The sequence below is a fragment of the Talpa europaea genome (assembly GCF_964194135.1).
Source record: "Talpa europaea genome assembly, chromosome: 9".
Taxonomy (NCBI): domain Eukaryota; kingdom Metazoa; phylum Chordata; class Mammalia; order Eulipotyphla; family Talpidae; genus Talpa; species Talpa europaea.
Window position 1 is genome coordinate 1,151,217 of NC_140076.1, and position 18,186 is coordinate 1,169,402.

Sequence of the window (18,186 nt, forward strand, 5' to 3'; positions counted from 1 at the left end):
GGGGCGGGCAGGGGGGTCGGGGCGCGCGGGGCGGGCAGGGGTGCGGGGCGCGCGGGGCGGGCAGGGGGGTCGGGGCGCGCGGGACGGGCAGGGGGTCGGGGCGCGCGGGGCGGGCAGGGGGTCGGGGCGCGCGGGGCGGGCAGGGGGTCGGGGCGCGCGGGGCGGGCAGGGGGGGCGGGGCGCGCGGGGCGGGCAGGGGTTCGGGGCGCGCGGGGCGGGCAGGGGGGCGGGGCGCGCGGGGCGGGCAGGGGGTCGGGGCGCGCGGGGCGGGCAGGGGGTCGGGGCGCGCGGGGCGGGCAGGGGGTCGGGGCGCGCGGGGCGGGCAGGGGGGGCGGGGCGCGCGGGCGGGCAGGGGTGCGGGGCGCGCGGGGCGGGCAGGGGGTCGGGGCGCGCGGGGCGGGCAGGGGGGCGGGGCGCGCGGGGCGGGCAGGGGGGGCGGGGCGCGCGGGGCGGGCAGGGGGGTCGGGGCGCGCGGGGCGGGCAGGGGTGCGGGGCGCGCGGGACGGGCAGGGGGTCGGGGCGCGCGGGGCGGGCAGGGGGTCGGGGCGCGCGGGGCGGGCAGGGGTTCGGGGCGCGCGGGGCGGGCAGGGGGTCGGGGCGCGCACTCACCCTGCCGGCACGAGGGCCCCGCGCGGCCGTCCAGGCAGCGGCACTGCCCGCTCCGGGGGTCGCAGTCCGCCCCGCCCGCGCAGTCGCAGCGCAGGGCGCAGCCCGGCCCGAAGAAGCCGCGTCTGCAGTCTGGGGGGGCGGGGAGGGGGGTGAGCACCCCGAGCCTGGGGGGGACCCTGTCCCGGGGAGGGCGCGGGCGGCCGGGCCCTTCGCGGGGCGCGCGCCAGGGGCCACGGGCGGCGCGTCGGGCTCCCCGGGCGGCTCCCCAGCCCGGGCGGCGGGCGGCGGGCGGGGGCAGCGCTGGGCGGGCCCGGCCGGCGCCACCAGCCAACGCCAGGGGCGCCCCGCGCTCGCGCCCGGCGCCCCGACTCACCGAGGCCGCAGGCGGGCCCCGTGCGCCCGGGCGGGCAGAGGCAGCGGCCGGAGCGGGGGTCGCAGGGCGCGCCCCGGCAGTCGCAGCGCCCGCGGCAGGCGTCCCCGAAGGAGCCGGGCTCGCAGCCTGCGGGGGGCGGGGGGGCGTCAGCGGGCGGGGCGGGTCTGGGGGGGCGGGCCGGGCCGGGGGGGGGGCCGGGGCGGGGCTGGGGAGGCCGGGCCGGGCCGGGCCGGGGCGGGCCGGGGGGGGGGCCGGGGCGGGGCGAGGGGGGGGTGGGCCGGGCCGGGCCGGGGTAGGGGGTGGGGGGAGGTGCCGGGCCGGGCCGGGCCGGGGCGGGTGGGGGGCCGAGCCGGGGCGGGGGGGGGCGGGCCGGGCCGGGCGGGGGGGCCGGGGGGGGCCGGGCCGGGCCGGGGGGGGGCCGGGGCGGGGCTGGGGAGGCCGGGCCGGGCCGGGCCGGGGCGGGCGGGGGGGGGGCCGGGGCGGGGCGAGGGGGGGGTGGGCCGGGCCGGGCCGGGGTAGGGGGTGGGGGGAGGTGCCGGGCCGGGCCGGGCCGGGGCGGGTGGGGGGCCGAGCCGGGGCGGGGGGGGGCGGGCCGGGCCGGGCCGGGCGCTCACCCGCCTCGCAGAGGTCGCCGCGGAGGCCGGCGGGGCAGAGGCAGCGGCCGCTGACCGGGTCGCAGGGGGCCCCGTGCTGGCAGGCGCAGGCCCCGCGGCAGCCGGCGCCGTGGAAGCCGGGGGGACAGGCTGCGGGGGGCCCGGGTGAGCGGCGGCCGTGCGCGCGCCGCCCCGGCTTCCCCGCGCGGGGGCTGAGCCCGGGCGAGCCCCCCCCGCCCCGCGCCCCCCGCCGGGACCGCAGCCGGGGCGGCCTCCGGGCACGCGGGCGGGGGGGCGGGGCTCGGCGGGGGCGGGGGCGCGAGGCGGGGGCGGGGCGGGCTGGGGCGGGGGCGGGGCTCGAGCGGGGTGGGCGGGGCGGGGGCGCGAGGCTCGGGGGGGCGGGGCCGCGGCCCTGGGGCGGGGCGGAGCTGGGCCGCGGGGCGGGGCCGCGGACTCACTGTGCTCGCAGGCGGGGCCGTAGAAGCCGCGGCCGCAGCGGCAGGCGCCCGAGGCGGGCTCGCAGGTGTGGTTGTGCCGGCAGGCGCACTCCAGCCGGCAGGCGGGCCCGTAGCGCCCGGGCGGGCAGGCTGGGGGGGCCGCCGGTCAGCCTCCTGCAGGGGCGCGGGGCGGAGGGCGCCGGCCCCGCCCCCGCCCGAGGCCCCGCCCCGGAGGCCCGCCCCGCCCCGGGCCCCGCCCCCGCCCGAGACCACGCCCGGGAAGCCCCGCCCCGCCCCAGGGCCCCGCCCCGCGGCCCCGCCCCGCCCCCGCGGCCAGCGCGCTCACCCTGTCCGCAGTGCGGCCCTGTCCAGCCGGGGCCGCAGGAGCAGCTGCCGTCCGCGGCGTGGCACAGGCCCCCGTTTCTGCAGGCGCACACGCGCTCACAGCCCGCGCCAAATCGGTTCTGGGGGCACCCTGGGGGCGAGGGGCTGCTCAAGCTCGGCGCCCCACCAGGCCTGCCGCTCTGGGCAAGCGCTCCGGGGGTCTCTGCCTGTCTCTGCCCCAGCTCCTGGCCTGGCGCTCAAGGCGCGACACCGATGCCCCCTGCCCGGCCACCCGCGCGGCCAGTGAAGCCAGGCCTGGTCCCACGCCGGGGGCGGCCGGGGGCTGGAGCGCCTGCCCGGCAGGGCCGGCTGGGGAAGCCTTCCTGGAGGTCGCTCTGCAGAGGCACACGCCCCAGGCAGAGAGGAGGCTGGGGTGGGACACTGCGGTACGTCTGGGCCCCGCTCATGGCCCCACAGCCAAGGTCTCCCCTGGACTTAGGACCCGCACCTCCTACCCCTTGCTGCCACAGGTCGGGGATTGGGGGATGGTGGCAGGCCCCCATGAGGGCCGGGGAGGGCCGAGGGCTCAGCCCTGGCAGGGCAAGCGTGTGGACTGGCGTGACACCGTGGCCCTCCCAGGTGCTGGTGCATTGCGGTGGCCCCACGCCCTGAGGCTCCACCGAGGCATTCGCCCTCCACGGCTGCGGCGTTGCCCGTGCCCCCTCACCTTGCTCACAGTGGACGCCGGTCCTCCCTGGGGGGCAGGTGCAAGTGCCCGTCACGGGGTCACAGGCTGCCCCCTCCCCACACCAGCACACATGGGCACAGCCGGGGCCAAAGCGGCCTGCTGGACAGGCTGCCGGAGAAACAGGACAGTGGCCGCCTCGCCGGCCCCCATGCCCTCGGCCGCACCAGCCCCAGGACCCAACAGGACAGAAGGACCCCGGACCCGTGTCTGGTCCAGACAGCCCCGCCCTGCTCCCATGCCCTGCCCAGCTGGCACCGCCTTCCCGCCCACGGGCCGTGCAGGGGCCAGGCCTGCTCGGCAGCCACCACTGTGCCCCCGCTCCCGCCCAGCCCAGCCAGGGTCCAGACAGGCGAAAGTCCCCCGAGCGTCAGGGAGAGCCTTCGGCGGGCAGGGTGCCGGCCCCTCCACGTGGCAAAGCCCCAGCCGCTGGTGGGTGCTGGAGGCAGCACCCGCCAGGGCAGACCCGGAGGAGGCCTACGGAGGTGGGTGGTCGGCAGCTGCCTCCTGCGAGTCTGGCCGGTGGGGCCCTGGATAGGAGGAGCTGGCCCCGCCTGTACCCCAACACTCACTGAGGCTGCAGTCAGCTCCGAGGAAGCCCGCAGGACAAAGGCAGGCCCCCGAGGCCGGGTCACAGGAGCCGCCGTTCAGACACCCACACTGTTGCTCGCAGCCGGGCCCGAACTGCCCAGGAGGGCACCCTATGGGGGAGGGCCAGTGGCTGGGACCCAGCTGGGCACTGCCCCCCGCAGAGCCCCGCCCTGCCCCGGCCCTGCAGCACTCACGCTGCCCGCAGCTGGGGCCGTGGAAGCCGGCAGCGCACACGCAGGCCCCGGAGGCGGGCAGGCAGGCCTGGTTCTCGCCGGGACACCGGCACCGCTGGCTGCAGCTCTCCCCAAAGGTGCCGGGAGGGCAGGCTGGGGAGGAGGCAGCAGGGTCATCCTGGCCCGGCCCAGGACCAGCACGCTCCCCAGCACGGCCTCACTGGGGGGAGACTTGGGGGTGTCACAGTTCAGGCTGGGCCCGCACCCCCAGGGCCCCCAGAGGGGTCACCTACGCTGCTCACAGCCGGGTCCGAGGAAGCCAGGGGGACAGCGGCACTCGCCAGTGGCATGGTGGCAGGCGGCACCGGGGGGGCACTGGCAGCGCTGGGCGCAGTCCGTCCCGAACCAGCCAGGCGGGCAGGCTGAGGATGAAGCACGCTGGTGGGTGCTGCAGGCCCAGGGGGCTCTGCAAATGCCAACCCACCCTGGGCAGGTGCCGGGGTGCTGGGGGGGGCCTCACCGTGCTCACACCGCAAGCCCCTCCACCCCGGGGGGCAGAGGCAGTCCCCGGAGACGCGGTCGCAGGCACCTCCCCGCCGGCAGTCGCAGCGTTCCTCACAGTGAACCCCAAACGTGCCCTCGGCACAGGCTGTGGCAAAGGAGACCGCTGGAGTAGTGTGGAGGGCCCCCCAGCCCACACACAGGGGGTGCAGCTCAGCAGCCGGGGGCCTGGGGACGGGGCCCAGCCAGGCTGCCTCAAACAGGGGACCTCCTGGGCTGCACCAGCTGGGGGCCGAGGGGCTCCGCCCGGTGGGGGCTGGCAAGCAGCAGCTCCAGGGGTGGACGAGGCAGTGATTGGCCCAATGCCCACCGGTCAGGGTGTCTGCAGGGGCTCTCGAGCAGGGCCATCGAGGGTGGCGGCCCCTCCCTCCCCCAGGCCTCGGGGCACGGAGTGCCTGGCCAGAAAAGGCTTTGGGTCCCACGGAGCTAAAGGACCCCCTCTAGGGTGGACAGTGCCACCCAGGCCCCCAAACACCCCTGCATCTTTGGGCCGGCTCCCGAGGTGGAGGCTCTGCCCTGCAGACCCTCAGCAGGGCCCCACTCACCGCTCTGGCACGCGTCCCCCGTCCAGCCGGCTGGGCAGAGGCAGCGCCCCGTGTGCTGGTCGCAGAGGCCGCCGTGGAGGCACCTGCAGCTGTGCTGGCAGCCGGCTCCGAAGCTCCCCGGGCGGCACTCTGTGGGGGGCCTGGTGAGTGGGCTGCCTCCCGGCAAGGCGGGACCCCAGGACCCCGGACCCCTTGCCAGCAGGCCTCTGCCCCAAGGCCCGGGTCCTGGGTCCTTGGGAAGGACAGAGCGGCCACCCCGGCAAGCTGCTCCCAGCCTGGGGGCTGGCTGGGGCGGTGCGGGGTCCTCTGGCGCCAGCCCTGGTGACCACTGACCTCCACGGCGCTCGCCCCCTGCCCACCCAGTGCTCACCCTGCTCACAGGCCGGGCCAGTCCAGCCCTCGGGGCACGTGCAGCGGCCTGACACCGGGTCGCAGCTGCCGCCGTTCTGGCAGAGGCAGGGGAGCTGGCAGTCCTCGCCGTACAGGCCCGCGGGGCAGGCTGGGGGAGGGGGGAGGGGCAGCAACTGCAGCAGCTGCAGCCCCCAGGCCCTGGGCACCCCCCCCCCAAGCACCACCTGTGGGGCCAGCGTGCTCGTCCAGGGCTGCCTCTAGGACCACCTGCCCCCCAGCCATGACCCCCCGAGGGGGGTCAGAAAGCGCAGAAAGCTGCGGCCCTGGCCCAAGGCAACCTCTCCCCCGCCTCCCCCTCCGCTCGGAGAGCCTCGTCCGCCCAGCCGCTCGGGCTTACCCTGCCGGCAGGTGGGCCCTGTCCAGCCCGGGCTGCAGCGGCACTGCCCGTGGACGGGGTTGCACGAGGCCCCGTTGAAGCAGGAGCAGGCCTGGCTGCAGTTGGGGCCGTAGGTGTGGGCCGGGCAAGCTGCGGGGGTGGGGGGGGCGTCAGGGCTCCCTGACCTGCCAGGGCCCCCGGCCGCGGTGGTCAGTCCCCCTCCCCTGACCCAGGCGCCACCAGGGGGGCCACAAGCGGCCCGAGGCGCTGGCCCACGTGGGCGGAGCAGCATTGGGGCGGCCACTTGGCACCCAGACCCAGGGCGGGGCGGAGGCGAGTCCGGTGGAGCCCTCCGGGGGCACCCGGGGCTGGCGGGGCCTCACGCACTCTGGGCACAGCGGGGGCCCTGGCGGCCGGGGGGACAGAGGCAGGAGCCGCTCACGGGGTCGCAGGGGGCCCCCGAGGAGCAGTCGCAGGCGCTGCGGCAGTCCAGTCCGAAGAAGCCGGCCGGGCAGGCTGCGGGCAGGGGGCGGTGAGCGGGCGGCGCCGACCCCAGACCCGCCCCGCCCTCCGGGCCGCCCAGCTCACCGCGCTCGCAGAAGGTCCCCCTCCAGCCGGGCGGGCAGGTGCAGGCCCCGCTGATGTGGTCACAGGCGGCCCCGTGCTCACACCGGCACCGCCGCCCGCAGCCGGGCCCGAAGTGGCCCTGGGGACACCCTGGACGGGCAGCAGGGCCACGGTTACCCTGGGCATCCCGGCTGGTGCCCCGGGCTGTGGCGGGGGCTGACTCCCAGAGGCGCGCGCTGGGCCCCCCGCCACTGCCGCCCCCCCAAGACGGGAAACAGCAGTGGGGAGCCCGGGCCCCCAAGACCCGCAGCCCTGGCCAGCGAGCGTGCGGAGGGGCAGACCCCAGTCCTTAGCGCGGCTTCCCGCCCCTCCCCCAGCGCCAGGCGCCCCAGGGTGCGCGGTAGCCCCCACCTCACCCTTGCTCTCCGGGGCGGGGGGTGGGGGGGAGGGCGGGGCTGAGCCCAGCTGAAGAGGGGGAGCCGGGGGAGCCCGGGCAGGGAGACCACACGCCACCCTGCGCCCCTCCCCCCACGCGCCTCTGCACAACCGGCCCCAACACTTGGCGTGTGCGTGTGCGTGTGCGTGTGTGCGCGTGCGCTCGTGCATGTTTATGTGCGCGCCCGCGTTCCTGCCCAGGCCGCACCGGGCCGGGCGTCCAGGACTCACGCTGCTCGCACCGCGGGCCCACGAAGCCGGCCTCACACAGGCACCGGCCGCTGACCGCGTCGCAGCTCCCGCGGCCGCTGCTGCAGTTGCAGCTGTGGCTACAGTCAGGTCCCCAGCGCCCGCCGTCACAGGCTGCAACAGAGCCGGTCACCGCGCGGCCAGGGGCCCCGCCCGCCCTCCGCCGGCTTCCGGAGCAGGCGCGCACCTCTCTGGCAGCTGAGGCCGGTCCACCCAGGGGCGCAGCTGCAGTGCCCGGTCACAGGGTGGCAGAGCCCGTCGTTGGCACAGGAACACGGCAGCAGGCAGCCGGGCCCAAACCAGCCCGCGGGGCACACTGGCGCAGAGCGAGGTGAGCGTGTGGGCAGACACCCCACGCTCCGCCACCAGCCCCCACCAGCCCTGGGATCCCACATGAAGAGCTGGGTCAGGGCTGGGTAGGGGGCAGGGCCTGGGGCAGGGGGTGGGACTGGGAGGGGCCTGGGTCCGAGGCAAGGCTGGGTTCAGGGCAGGGCCAGGCCAGGCCAGGGTCCATCGGAGCCTGGGGCCAGGGCGGGGCCGGGGCAACCAGGCCCTCACCGTCCTGGCAGCGGTTGCCCACGTAGCCGGGCTGGCAGCGGCAGGCGCCGTCCTCGGGTCCACAGGTGGCCCCATGCTCACACGTCGGGCAGATCTCCTGGCAGCCGAGCCCCCAGCGACCCTCGGGACAGTCTGGCACAGAAGCCAGTCTCCCTGAGGCCTGGTGGCACCAAGGCCCAGCATCACCCACCCCTGCCAACGCCTAATGCCGGAGCGGGAACCTGCTGCCGGCAGAGCTGGCCCGGCGGAGGGAAGGGGCTCAGCGGTGGGGTGCCTGCCGGGAGAGGAGGCCCTGCCCAGGCCGGCTCAAGGCACACGACCGGGAGCCCACCAGAGGGGCTGGCCCCGTCGGCACTGGCCGGAGGGCACAGCTCGGCCTGCCGGAGCAGCCCTCAGGGAGGTGGGCCCGGATGTGTCTCACCTGCCCCGCAGTCGAGCCCCGTTCTCCCTGGTGGGCACAGGCACTGCCCGGTGACCCGGTCACAGGGGGCTCCCGCACAGGAGCAGGAGCCCGAGCAGTTCACACCAAACGTCCCCGCGGGGCACTCTGCAGAGGGGGACGGGGTGGGGGGGGGACTCTCAGCCCGGCCGCCCCACTCCTCCCGGCCGGCACCCCCACCCCTGGCACCGCCAGCAGCGGAGGGCACAGGCGGGGCAGGGACGTCTGCCGGGCTGGCCCGTGTGGGGAGAGGGAAGGAGGGCGGCCTGGGCAGGAGCAGGGGCGGCCAGAGACGCCTGCCTCGGGCATCCAGGACCCGGGACAGTGGGGGTGGGGGGTGGAACCCCGTCCAACCTGCGTCTCACTCCTGGCAGGTCCGGAGGTGTCCCCCACCACCACCTGGGGGTGCCCCTGCCTAGCAGGGAGGCCGAGGAAACATGTGCCCCCTCACAGATCCCCAAAGTGCAAGGGACGGGGTGGGGGTTGGGGCCTACATCCCCCACTTTCCTCCCAGGGCTGTGACTGTCCTGGCCGGATGGGTGCCGGGGGGAGGGTGCAGGGCAGGAACACCCTGAGGCCCCCTCCTCACCCACTGCCCAGAGGGATGGGTACCGAGACCCGGCGGGGGGAGGCCACAAAGCAGAGTGTCCAGGAGAGAGGCCAGAGGCTCAGGGCCAGACCCCGGCCCCGGGGAAGAACAGGCAGGCACGCGCCAGGGCACACCCAGGTGCGCACAGGCACTCACACATGCCAGGTACACACACACACACACACGGGCGCACACAGGCACTCACACACGCCAGATACACACGTGCCACGCGCACAGGGGCAGGCACAGCTGCCCGCCAGGCCCCAGGGGCCTCCCCTAGCTGGGCGCAGGCTGCCACCCCCCAGCTCTCAGGAAAGGCGCCCGCCCTGCAGCAAAAGGCTGGTCGTTTCCTGTGGCTCATCCTTGGCGCCCTGGGGGCTTTTAAAGCAAGAGAATCAGCAGCAAGTGCTGGGGTACAGGCCCCGGGGGTCCCCTCACGGGCCCCAGTGCCCACAGGGCTGGACCGGGCGGCGGTGGGTGCGGGGAGGGTGGTGGTGGGTGCCCACGTGTGCACGTGTGGGCAGCGGGTGGGGACAGAGAGGAGGCGGTGCGGGGCCGGGGATTCAGGCAGGTGAGCCGGGGCTGTCCTCTCGGGCCTGGGGCAGTCGGGCGGGGGTGGTAGAGGGGGAGCCCTCAGCTCCTCGGGGCAGGGGGCAGGTTCCCAGCCCACTTGGCCAGTCACACCTCATGCCTGGGGTCCCCAAGAACACCCGCAGGAGGGGCCTGCCTGGTGCAGAGGGAGACCCCGGCCCCTCACACGCCGCCAGCCCGAGCAGCCGCAGCAGACCGGTGCCCGCGCCATCACCCAAGAAGGAGGACAGGGACGCCGGCCGCCCGGCTCCCGCCCACCCCGGGCACCCACCTTGGGCACAGTCCTTCCCCCGGTGGCCGGCAGGACACTGCTCCCAGCACGCGCCGCTGACTGGGTCACAGGCCACGCCCGGGGGGCAGGCGCACGTGTGCTGGCACCCCGGCCCGAAGGAACCCGGCTGGCACTCTGCAGGGGTGAGGAGAGCGGGGCCTGCAGGTTCAGCCGGCCCAGCCCCTCCCCGCCCCACCCGGCACTCACCGTCCTGGCACTGCTCGCCCCTGTAGCCCGCCTTGCAGGCGCAGCGGCCATCCCTCCGGTCACACGCCCGGGTGTTCCGCTGCTTGCACTGGCACTCCTCGGAGCAGCCCGGCCCGAAGGCCCACGGCGGGCAGGCTGCACCCCAGAGCCGTGAGGGGGCCGCCAGCCTGGGCGCGCCCCGCCCCCCCAGTTCTGCCCCCCTCAGCTGCGGCCCCCTCCACGGGACCCAGGGACTGGACCCGTCTCAGCTGGGCTGGGCCCCGCTGCTTCCCAGCCCCCTTCCTCTGAGGACCCCTTTACAAGGGGCTGTGAGGGCCCCTGCTCCCCGCTGTCCCCCCGCGATGGGCCCTCTGGGGCCCCCCACCAGGCCTCTTCTAAAGCTGAGAGGAAGCCCAGCCCCAGAAGCCCCAAGAGGTGCCAGCCGTGCCCGCGCCTGCACTCCGCCCGCCCTCACCGGAGCTGCGACCACCCGCCGGACCCCAGGGCCAGCGCAGTGTCCATGGTTGAGTCCCCAGACCTGCGACCCCACACCCCGGGCCCGGGGTCTTCCCTGCACACAGGGGCCAGTCCCACCCAAGCCGGACCCGGAGGAAAGCGGGCACCCCCACGGGCCTGCGGCCAGCCGGCAGGGCAGCGGGCAGTGGGCTCACCCAGGTGGCAGAAGCGGCCGTAGAGCCCTGGGTCGCAGAGGCAGGCCCCGTAGAGGCGGTGGCAGCGGCCACGGTGGGCACAGTGGCACTTCTTGCGACAGAGCCGGCCGTAGAAGCCCTTGGGGCAGCCTGGGGGAGGGGGCCTGGTGAGCGCCAGGGGAGCGGCTCGGCCCCGCAGGGCCCCCCGGAGGTGCCCCCAGCACAGGGCCAGGCCGCCAGCAGTCAGAGGGTTCGGGCCGCCTCCCAGGCAGGGAAGGGCTGGGGCAGGGGGGCACCTCGAGGGCAGGACGGCGTGAGACAACCCACACTCTCCCCGCTGGCCAGCCAGGACAGTGCCGGGCACGCGCCCCAGAACTGAGACCCCGGCCCGGTCTCCCTGACCCACCCTCCGTGTCCGCCCTCCGGACTCCTAGAGGGAAGGACGCGGGCGCGTCCGGCCAGGGCAGGCCGGGCTCCTCACTTCCCTTCCCAAAAGGCCCCTCTGGCTGGATCCTGCCGCGCCTGCCTGCCGGGGGCCGGGGGGCTGGGCCGGGCTCCCGGAGACCATCTGGGTGACCCAAGGGGCCGAAAGCCACAGGCCGGGAAGAGACACCCCTGCAGCCCCCCCGGGCACAGAGCAACACCCCTGCAGCCCCACAGGCCACCCTGCGGCTCCCACGCCGCCCCCTGGGCCCACCCAGGCGTCCTCCTTGTCCCCGCCTCACCGCCCGCTCCCACTGGGCCCCGGGACACCGGCAGAGGGACAGGCACCGCTCCCCTTGCGGGGACCTCCCGGCACTGGCGCCTTGGGAGCTGAGGGGTCCGTGCGCCTGCCCCAGCCCACGGGCCACCCCCAGGCACAGGGATGCACCCACCGTCCTCGCAGTGGGCTCCCCCGACGCCCGGGGGGCAGCGGCAGGCGCCCGTCTCGGGGTCGCAGGTGCCGCCGTTCTGACAGGAGCAGGAGAAGCTGCAGTTCTTCCCGTGGGTGCCGGGAGGGCACGCTGAGGTGACAGCGCAGGGGCGGTCGCTGGCTGGGGCTCCAGACCCAGAGGCACAGGAGACACCCCGGGGCTGGGGTGCCGGGTGGGGGGAGGGCTCGCCCCGCCGCCGCGCGGAATCCCCCCTCCCAGCCACCGCGTCCCCGGCTCCGACCCGCCCCGCAGGCCCCGGAGACCCAGCGCCGCCTGGGGGATGCCACGGGCCCGCCCACCCCGCCCCAGACACGGCCCCGCCCCCCCACGGGCCCTTGCGGAGCGGCGGCCGGGCCACTGCGGGGCCAGCCCAGGCCCAGGCTCACCCGCCCGCGCCCAGAGCCTCACTCTCGTTGCAGACGAGCCCGGTCCAGCCCGCGGGGCAGTCGCAGCCGGCCAGCCCCGGGAGGCAGGCGCCCCCGTTGCGACAGTCGTCACAGGTCAGGCTGCAGTCCCGGCCGAAGGACTGGTCCAGGCACACTGCGGGGACACCGGCCGGCCGGCCTCAGGCGCCGTGGGGTGACAGAAGCCGGGCTCAGGGGCAGCTGGGCCCAGAGGGACCCCGCGGGGGTGGGGAGCCGAGCGGCCGGCGGGGACCCGAGCTCCGCTGGGACCGGCTGAGCAGTGGGGCGAGCCGGGTGCTCATGGCATGGCTGCGGGGTGGGGCGCAGGAGCGGGGTGCTGGCGGCGCCCCCTCCCGAGAGCAGAGGCCCCGGGCTGGGCCGCCTCTCACCAAACTTCTCCTCCAGCGTGTGCTCGCCCCGGGCCTCCGCCTCCTCCTCCTCGGCCCCCACGTAGTCATCTTGGAAGAGGGGGGGCAGCTCGTCCCGGAGCACCGCGATGTGTGGGAGGGCCCGCACGAGGGGAAGCTGGCCGTCCAGGTCCAACTGGGGCAGCTCCAGGGCTGGCACAGGCACGAGGCACTTAGCCCGCCAGCCCCTGGCCGGGACCGGGCTCCCGGGCACCTCAGTGCCCAGCAGCCACCCCCAGGGGCTTGTTCCAGCTGCGCCCACAGACCCTGCTTCTCAGCACCAAGAAATGTGCTGCCCCGTGGCCCTGACTGGGCCACGTCCACCCAGGTGTCCGGGCGCCTGCGCTGCCCTGGGGACCTCAAGCTTGGAGGGTGAGGCGGGGGCTCCAGTGGCTGCCCCAGGAATGATGTCCCCATAGGCCAGTCCCTGCCCTCCCAAGCGGGCCAGAAGCTGGACCCCAGGCCCCCAGTGACACCAGGTCTGGGAACGTCCGTCTGACTGTCCCCAACCTGCACCCGCCCTGCCCCAGAGGGCGGATCCGCCAGGAAGGGGCGAGAGCCAGGCGCCGGCCAGGGGGTGGTAGGGCGGGAGGCAGACTCACGGGTGCAGCCCCTGCGGTCCTCGTCCAGCCGGTACCCCGGCTCGCAGACGCACCGGAAGGAGCCGGCCAGGTTCACGCAGCCCTGCTCGCAGCCGCCGCGTCCCGAGGCGCACTCGTCCACGTCTGCGGGCAGAGCGCCGCTGGGGCTGTCCTGGGCGGGGGGGGGCTCCTCCTGGGGGCCGCCTGCCCCGCCCCAGCCGTAGCCCCCGGGGGCCAGGAGCAGCCAGGGTGCGGCCCAGCCCAGCTCAGGAGCGAGTGACCAGTGACCCCGGGGAGGGGCCGACGCTCAGACCACACCCGGAGGCATTGCACAAGGCGGGGCATCCCACCCAGGTCCCCACCGCGCAGGGCCCAGCACCCACCCTCGCAGCCACAGCCGTCGGGGCTGAGCCGGTAGCCGGCGTAGCAGCCGCACTCGTAGCCGCCGGGGCTGTTGGTGCAGACCTGCTGGCAGCAGGGCGCGGCGGCGCAGTCGTCCACGTCTGCGGCACACACAGGAGCCCACTGGCCAGCGGTCCCCAGCAGCAGCTGCCCGCCCAGCACCGCCCCCCATCTCAGGCAGCCTCGCCAGAGCCCCCACCCCCAGCCCGCAGCCCTCCCAGATCCTCCACCCCCAGCCCGCAGCCCTCCAGTGCCGGCGTCCGTGGCCGTTAACCAGGAGTGAGGGAGTGCAGGGTGGAGTGTGGGGCGCAGCACCCTGCACCCCAGCCTGGCAGCGAGGCAGGCCTGGCAGGGGAGGCCGAGCCGCAGGGGCGGGCGCTCGCACCCACACAGGTCTTCTGGTCGGCGTCCAGCTGGTAGCCGCTGGGGCAGGTGCACTGGGGCCCCGCGCTGCTGTGGCTGCAGCCGTGGGAGCAGCCGCCATTGTCGGCCTCGCAGCTGTTCACAATCTCCATCTCGATCCCTGTGGGGAGCCCGCCCCCAGGGACGTGGTCAGGCCCGCGCCCGGCCGGGTCTGAGCCGTGCTGCTGGGCCACGGGCACCCCAGCTCCAGGGTCAGGCCAGACCAGGGCCCCTGCGCTCCGGGACCCTGCCCTTCCTGCCCCCCAGGGGCCAGCCGCAGCCCACCACCGAGGCGTCCTGGACGGTCAGGGGGCTGTGTCCCTGCCCGCGCCTCCCACCCCACGCCCACTCACGGTAGCACTGCCGGCCATCAGCACCCGGCTCGTAGCCTGCGTGGCACACGCACTTGAAGGACCCCCGTGTGTTGAGGCAGCCGTGGGCGCACTGGGCCAGCCCCGTGGCGCACTCGTCCACGTCTGGATGTGAGAGACCAAGGCGGGCACTGGGCCTGGGAGATGCTCCCCGGTGCTGCCCTCCCGGAGGGGCCTAGCGCCCACCCCCACCTCCCACCCTGGCCCCCTTGGGCTCTGTGTCGGGGTCAGCCGGCTCCTGGGCAGAAGCAGCTCCCCACGCAAGGTGGGTGCAGGTGTGGGGCTGCGCCCAGCACCCCGCCAGCAGCATCAGAGAGGGCTTCCTCCGCAGCCCAAAGCCTGGGCCTGACGCCACGGCCCCTGCATGACCGGAGCCTTCCCTGGCCCCCGGTCGCTCCCGCCAGGTCCGCTGACCATGACCGCTGACACTGGCCACAATTGGCTTGTGGGGATGCCCAGACCCTCCACCAAAGCTGCTCACTAGGGGGCGGAGGGGGACACCTCAAAGTCTGGAAATGGGCAGAGCCCCGCAGCCATTCCAGAGTCGCCGACCAGCACCTGGGGAGACTCTGAATGAGTCTCCAAGCAAGCACCGTGGGCCCAGGAGCCGGCACAGAGCACCAGCGGGACCACATCCCCTGCACCCTTCATCCCTTTCCTAAGGGCCCCAGTGGGCAGGTGCCCTCAGGCGTGGCACACGGCAGACAGGCCAGCCTGGGCCCGGCTCCTTCGCTGCGGACCCGGCGCTGGAGCGTCCCTGCCAGCCCCGCCCCAGACGGCCAGAGTCCCCAGTGTCGCGCCCACCAGCCCTGCTCCCACTAGGCCGGAGCGGCCGGGCCGGGGCCAGCGGGCAGCACCCTACCTTCGCAGGCCTTGCGGTCGGCGGCCAGCCGGTAGCCGGCGTGGCACTGGCAGCGGGCGACGCCCTGGAGGGCCTGGCACGTGTGCATGCAGCCGCCGTTCCGGTCTGCACACGGGTCTCTCCCTGTGGCCACGGCGAGGAGGCAAAAGGAAGCGCTGAGGCTCCAGGCGGCACAGCCGGCGCACGCTGCCCAGGCAGGCGTCTCCCTCCCAGACGGAGCCCCAGACTGCCCGCGAGACCCCAGAGGGCAGCAGACCAGCTGGCCTCTGCTCAGAGCGACACGCCTGCCAGCGCCCAGCGCGGTGACCTCACACCGCCCCACCCCGCCCCTAGCCTCACCCCCTCATGCTCGGCCCACGCCGGCCCAGGCCCAAGAGGCCAGGCACTGGGGCGGCCGTGTCTCGGGGCCCTGACCGGCTCTGCCTTCTCCATCCCCTCTGTGCAGGTGCAGATGGGCCTGGCCTGGGTCCCAGAGGCCCACACAAGCCCAAGGGGGTCTGGAAAGGAGGAACAGGCAGGACCCCGTCCTCTCCTCACGCACCCGAGCTCCTGCCCCTCATGGCTGCGGCCCCAGAGCCCAGCCTGGGGCTTCCTCCCCCACCCCCGCTGCTGGCCCAGGCCCCGCCTCTCGGCAGCCAAGGGGCCCTGCTGTGCCGGCCCTTCAGCCCCTGCAGCCAGCCAGGGGTGCGCGCTGCCTGGGCCAGCTGCAGCCCGGTCTGGCAGGCCTGCGCACGGGCCAGGCCGGACGCCCTGGCAGGTGTGGCGGGTCGGGCAGGGCACTCACGCCCTGGCGGGTGTGGCGAGGCTGGGGGGTGGGGGGGACTCACGCGCGCAGCGCTTGCCGTCGTCCTGGAGCTGGAAGCCGGGCCGGCACTGGCAGCGGTGCTGGGTGGCCGTGACCTGGACGCACTCGTGCTGGCAGCCGCCGCTGCCCACGGAGCAGGAGTTGATGGCTGAGACACAGGAGCCCCGTGAGCCCCGGAGGACGGCCCAGCGGGGTCGCCCGGAGCCAGGGACCAAAGGCACTGCCGCCCGCAGGAGACCCCAGGACCCGGCCCCACCCAGCCCCGGCCTGGCCTCGCGTGCCCGCCCCCAGGGGACAGGGTGCACTCCGGAGGCCCCGCCGCGCCCGGCACTGGCCAGAGGGCACACCACCGTGGCCTGGCCCCGGGACAGGTGCAGGCTCCAGGCCCCAGAGGCCACGCACGCTCCAAGCCCCCGCTCGGGATGCCCCGGTGGTGCTGGGTCTGCGCCGCGGCTCAGCTGACAGCTGGCGGGCTGGACCCGGGAAGCCCGAGTCCCTCTGCTAAGACACGAAAGTGGTGGGGGACCCGCTGCTCCCCGAGAGGCCACCTGGCAGTCGTCACAACCCCAGGGGCCTGCTGGCCTCGGGCCTGGGTTTGAGAGGCCGACAGAGAGCTGGAGAGGCGCCCCAGGTGGGGTGTGGGGTCAAGGGTCGCCCCAGGGACACGCCAGCCCAGGGGGGGGCCACGATCCCCTGTCCCTGGCCACCCCTTGCTCTACTTTCAGGGTCAGGAGAGGAGGCCTGGGGGGCGGGGGGCACCAGTCCGCTTGTGCCCCTCTCGCTCCGCCCCACCTGCCCGAGCACCTGGCCCGGCCGCCTCACCTGGGCCTCGCTGCTGAGCCAGACCCCGCCGCAGGCACCGAGCGTGGCCTGAGCCGACCCCGCGCCGGGGCTGTTTGTGTTCACAGCAGCCACAGCCCCGCTCAGGACACATAATCGGAAGCAGAAGCCTTTCCTGGCAGGGCCGGGCCGGCGCGGAGAGTGGGGCTTGGACCCGGGGCCACTGGGCGGGCAGCAGAGCCGCAAGGAGGGCCGGGAGCCCTGCCAGGAGCGCAGGAGGCCTCCAGACGGAGGACCCGGCCAGGGTCAGGCTGCTGGCAGGAGGTGGGGTCAGCCCAGCAGCCCCTGGCCCCAGCCCTGTGGCCTGGAGTTGGCACATGGGCTCTCGGGGCATTAGCAGCTCTGGGGGCTCAGGGGCCCCCTGGAGCACCCCCCAGAGCCCACCGGGAAAGAGGTCAGGGTGGGGCACGTGGGGGCCGCAGAGGGTGCGTGTCCCCCCGCCCCCCCGTCTCCACGTGCCCGCCACCCGCTGACGCGCCAGTGCCCCCAAGGCCCCCAGCCAGCCAGCCGCGGTGTGGCCATCAGAAGATGGGGGGCGATGGGTCCCCTGGCTCTCATGAGCTACACGGGTCCTGAGACTTGGGCTTCCCTAAAGCTCAACCGCGAGGTGACGGGTTTGGTGGGAGGGCTGGGCGGAGCTGGCCGCGGCCGGGCACGGCCCACAGGACTGGGGTCCCCAAGGGGAGCCTCAGTCACGCTCCCCCCCACCCCCACCTGGAGACACCCCAAGGAGGCAGCCGCCCGGAGTCAGGGGAAACCCCGCGGGCTCTGGCTCCAAGGACACCTTGGACTGAGATCCCAGCAGCACCCCAAGGAAGCCCCAGTCCGTGGGCTCTGCCGAAGCCCCCTGGGAGCCCCGCATGCAAACCCCAGGACACGGGGCTCCAGCCAGGGGCCTGCGGGTTCCCGTGCAGCTGGGCCAGCCCCACCCAGGAGCCTCGGGCGGGCACCATGCCGTCAAGGGGAGGGGCTGGAAGCTGGATACCCCGAAGCAACCCGGGTCCCGCGGGCCCTGGCGGTGCCAGCGTGTTCTCCGCCCTGGAGGTGCAGGTGGCGGCACGGGTGTGGGACCGGGGCCAGGGTCAGGTGTGGCTGAGCGCCACGGAGGAAGCGGCAGGGGCGCTGGGCCAGCTGAGGGCACGCTGTGGGCAGGCCTGGCCGCCCAGCCTGGCACGCAGGCCAGCCCGCCCCACCGGGCCTCCACCTCAGCCTGCTGGTTTGGCTTCGGCCGGGCTCCAGGAGGTTTGTGATCACCGCCCTTGGGCTGGTGGGGTTTCTGGCCCCACGGGCCTCACACCACATGCGGTCAGCAGCCACCACAGCCCTTCCTTCTAGGAAGCCTGCGTCTGGGGACGGGCCCGGGCCAGACAGGAGCAGGGAGGCCCTCCGCGGGCCAGGAGGGGACCCTCGCCCGGGCCCTGGCCACCCTGGCCCCCACCCCCCGCAGCTCGGGGTTGCCTGCCGCTCTGCTCCCCCACCCCAGGAGGGGCCCTGCTCTGCACCAGCCCCTGTGAGCAGCCGCCCCTGCCCACAGGCCGGGGGCTGGAGCAGGCTGTGCAGCAGCAGCCTCACAGGCCATCAAGCAGGCCCGCGAGAAAGCAGCGGCTTGGCCTTCAGCTCGGCAGCCCAACAGGACCCCAGGTGTGGGGCCCCCCGGGGCTTCCTGCGCCTCCACCTGGAGTGAAGCCTTAGGGGCCACCCGGCTCAGCCCGCCCTGCCCTGCTCCTCTCGCCCCGCCCCTGCTCCGCCTCCTGGGCCGCTGGCCTCAGAAGCCAGCCTTGTGGTCTTCCCCATCAGGTCTCCGCATGCACCCTGGGGTGTGCCCATCCCACCGTGGCCTGAGCTCGTGTGGCCCCTGGGGTCGTGCTCAGGCTCAACCTGGGGAGGGGCTCCCACCTCCATCCGAGCTCCACTGAGACCACGTCGGGGCGGCCAGGGCACCCTGGGTCCTTTAGACGGTGGCCCTTGGCAGTCTGGGGGAACTC

At 75.7% G+C, this 18,186-nt stretch overlaps 1 protein-coding gene across 1 annotated transcript in view; it reads right to left on the minus strand.

Annotated features, from left to right (window-relative positions):
• MEGF6 (multiple EGF like domains 6) overlaps positions 1-18,186 on the minus strand; it is a gene marked incomplete at its 5' end in the record, with an annotated part of 61,174 nt that overhangs the window by 1,407 nt on the left and 41,581 nt on the right. The window contains 30 exons of the mRNA XM_084243408.1: positions 610-738; positions 983-1,108; positions 1,597-1,725; positions 2,034-2,162; positions 2,359-2,487; positions 3,064-3,192; positions 3,654-3,782; positions 3,867-3,998; positions 4,139-4,267; positions 4,952-5,080; positions 5,322-5,450; positions 5,700-5,828; positions 6,066-6,194; positions 6,267-6,395; positions 6,912-7,043; positions 7,117-7,245; positions 7,488-7,619; positions 7,909-8,034; positions 9,378-9,512; positions 9,585-9,719; positions 10,235-10,363; positions 11,089-11,217; positions 11,536-11,667; positions 11,921-12,091; positions 12,541-12,663; positions 12,903-13,022; positions 13,307-13,444; positions 13,677-13,799; positions 14,557-14,679; positions 15,384-15,509. Coding sequence (XP_084099534.1) covers positions 610-738; positions 983-1,108; positions 1,597-1,725; positions 2,034-2,162; positions 2,359-2,487; positions 3,064-3,192; positions 3,654-3,782; positions 3,867-3,998; positions 4,139-4,267; positions 4,952-5,080; positions 5,322-5,450; positions 5,700-5,828; positions 6,066-6,194; positions 6,267-6,395; positions 6,912-7,043; positions 7,117-7,245; positions 7,488-7,619; positions 7,909-8,034; positions 9,378-9,512; positions 9,585-9,719; positions 10,235-10,363; positions 11,089-11,217; positions 11,536-11,667; positions 11,921-12,091; positions 12,541-12,663; positions 12,903-13,022; positions 13,307-13,444; positions 13,677-13,799; positions 14,557-14,679; positions 15,384-15,509 — 3,909 coding nt within the window. The remainder of the gene's footprint in view (positions 1-609; positions 739-982; positions 1,109-1,596; positions 1,726-2,033; positions 2,163-2,358; positions 2,488-3,063; positions 3,193-3,653; positions 3,783-3,866; positions 3,999-4,138; positions 4,268-4,951; positions 5,081-5,321; positions 5,451-5,699; positions 5,829-6,065; positions 6,195-6,266; positions 6,396-6,911; positions 7,044-7,116; positions 7,246-7,487; positions 7,620-7,908; positions 8,035-9,377; positions 9,513-9,584; positions 9,720-10,234; positions 10,364-11,088; positions 11,218-11,535; positions 11,668-11,920; positions 12,092-12,540; positions 12,664-12,902; positions 13,023-13,306; positions 13,445-13,676; positions 13,800-14,556; positions 14,680-15,383; positions 15,510-18,186) is intronic.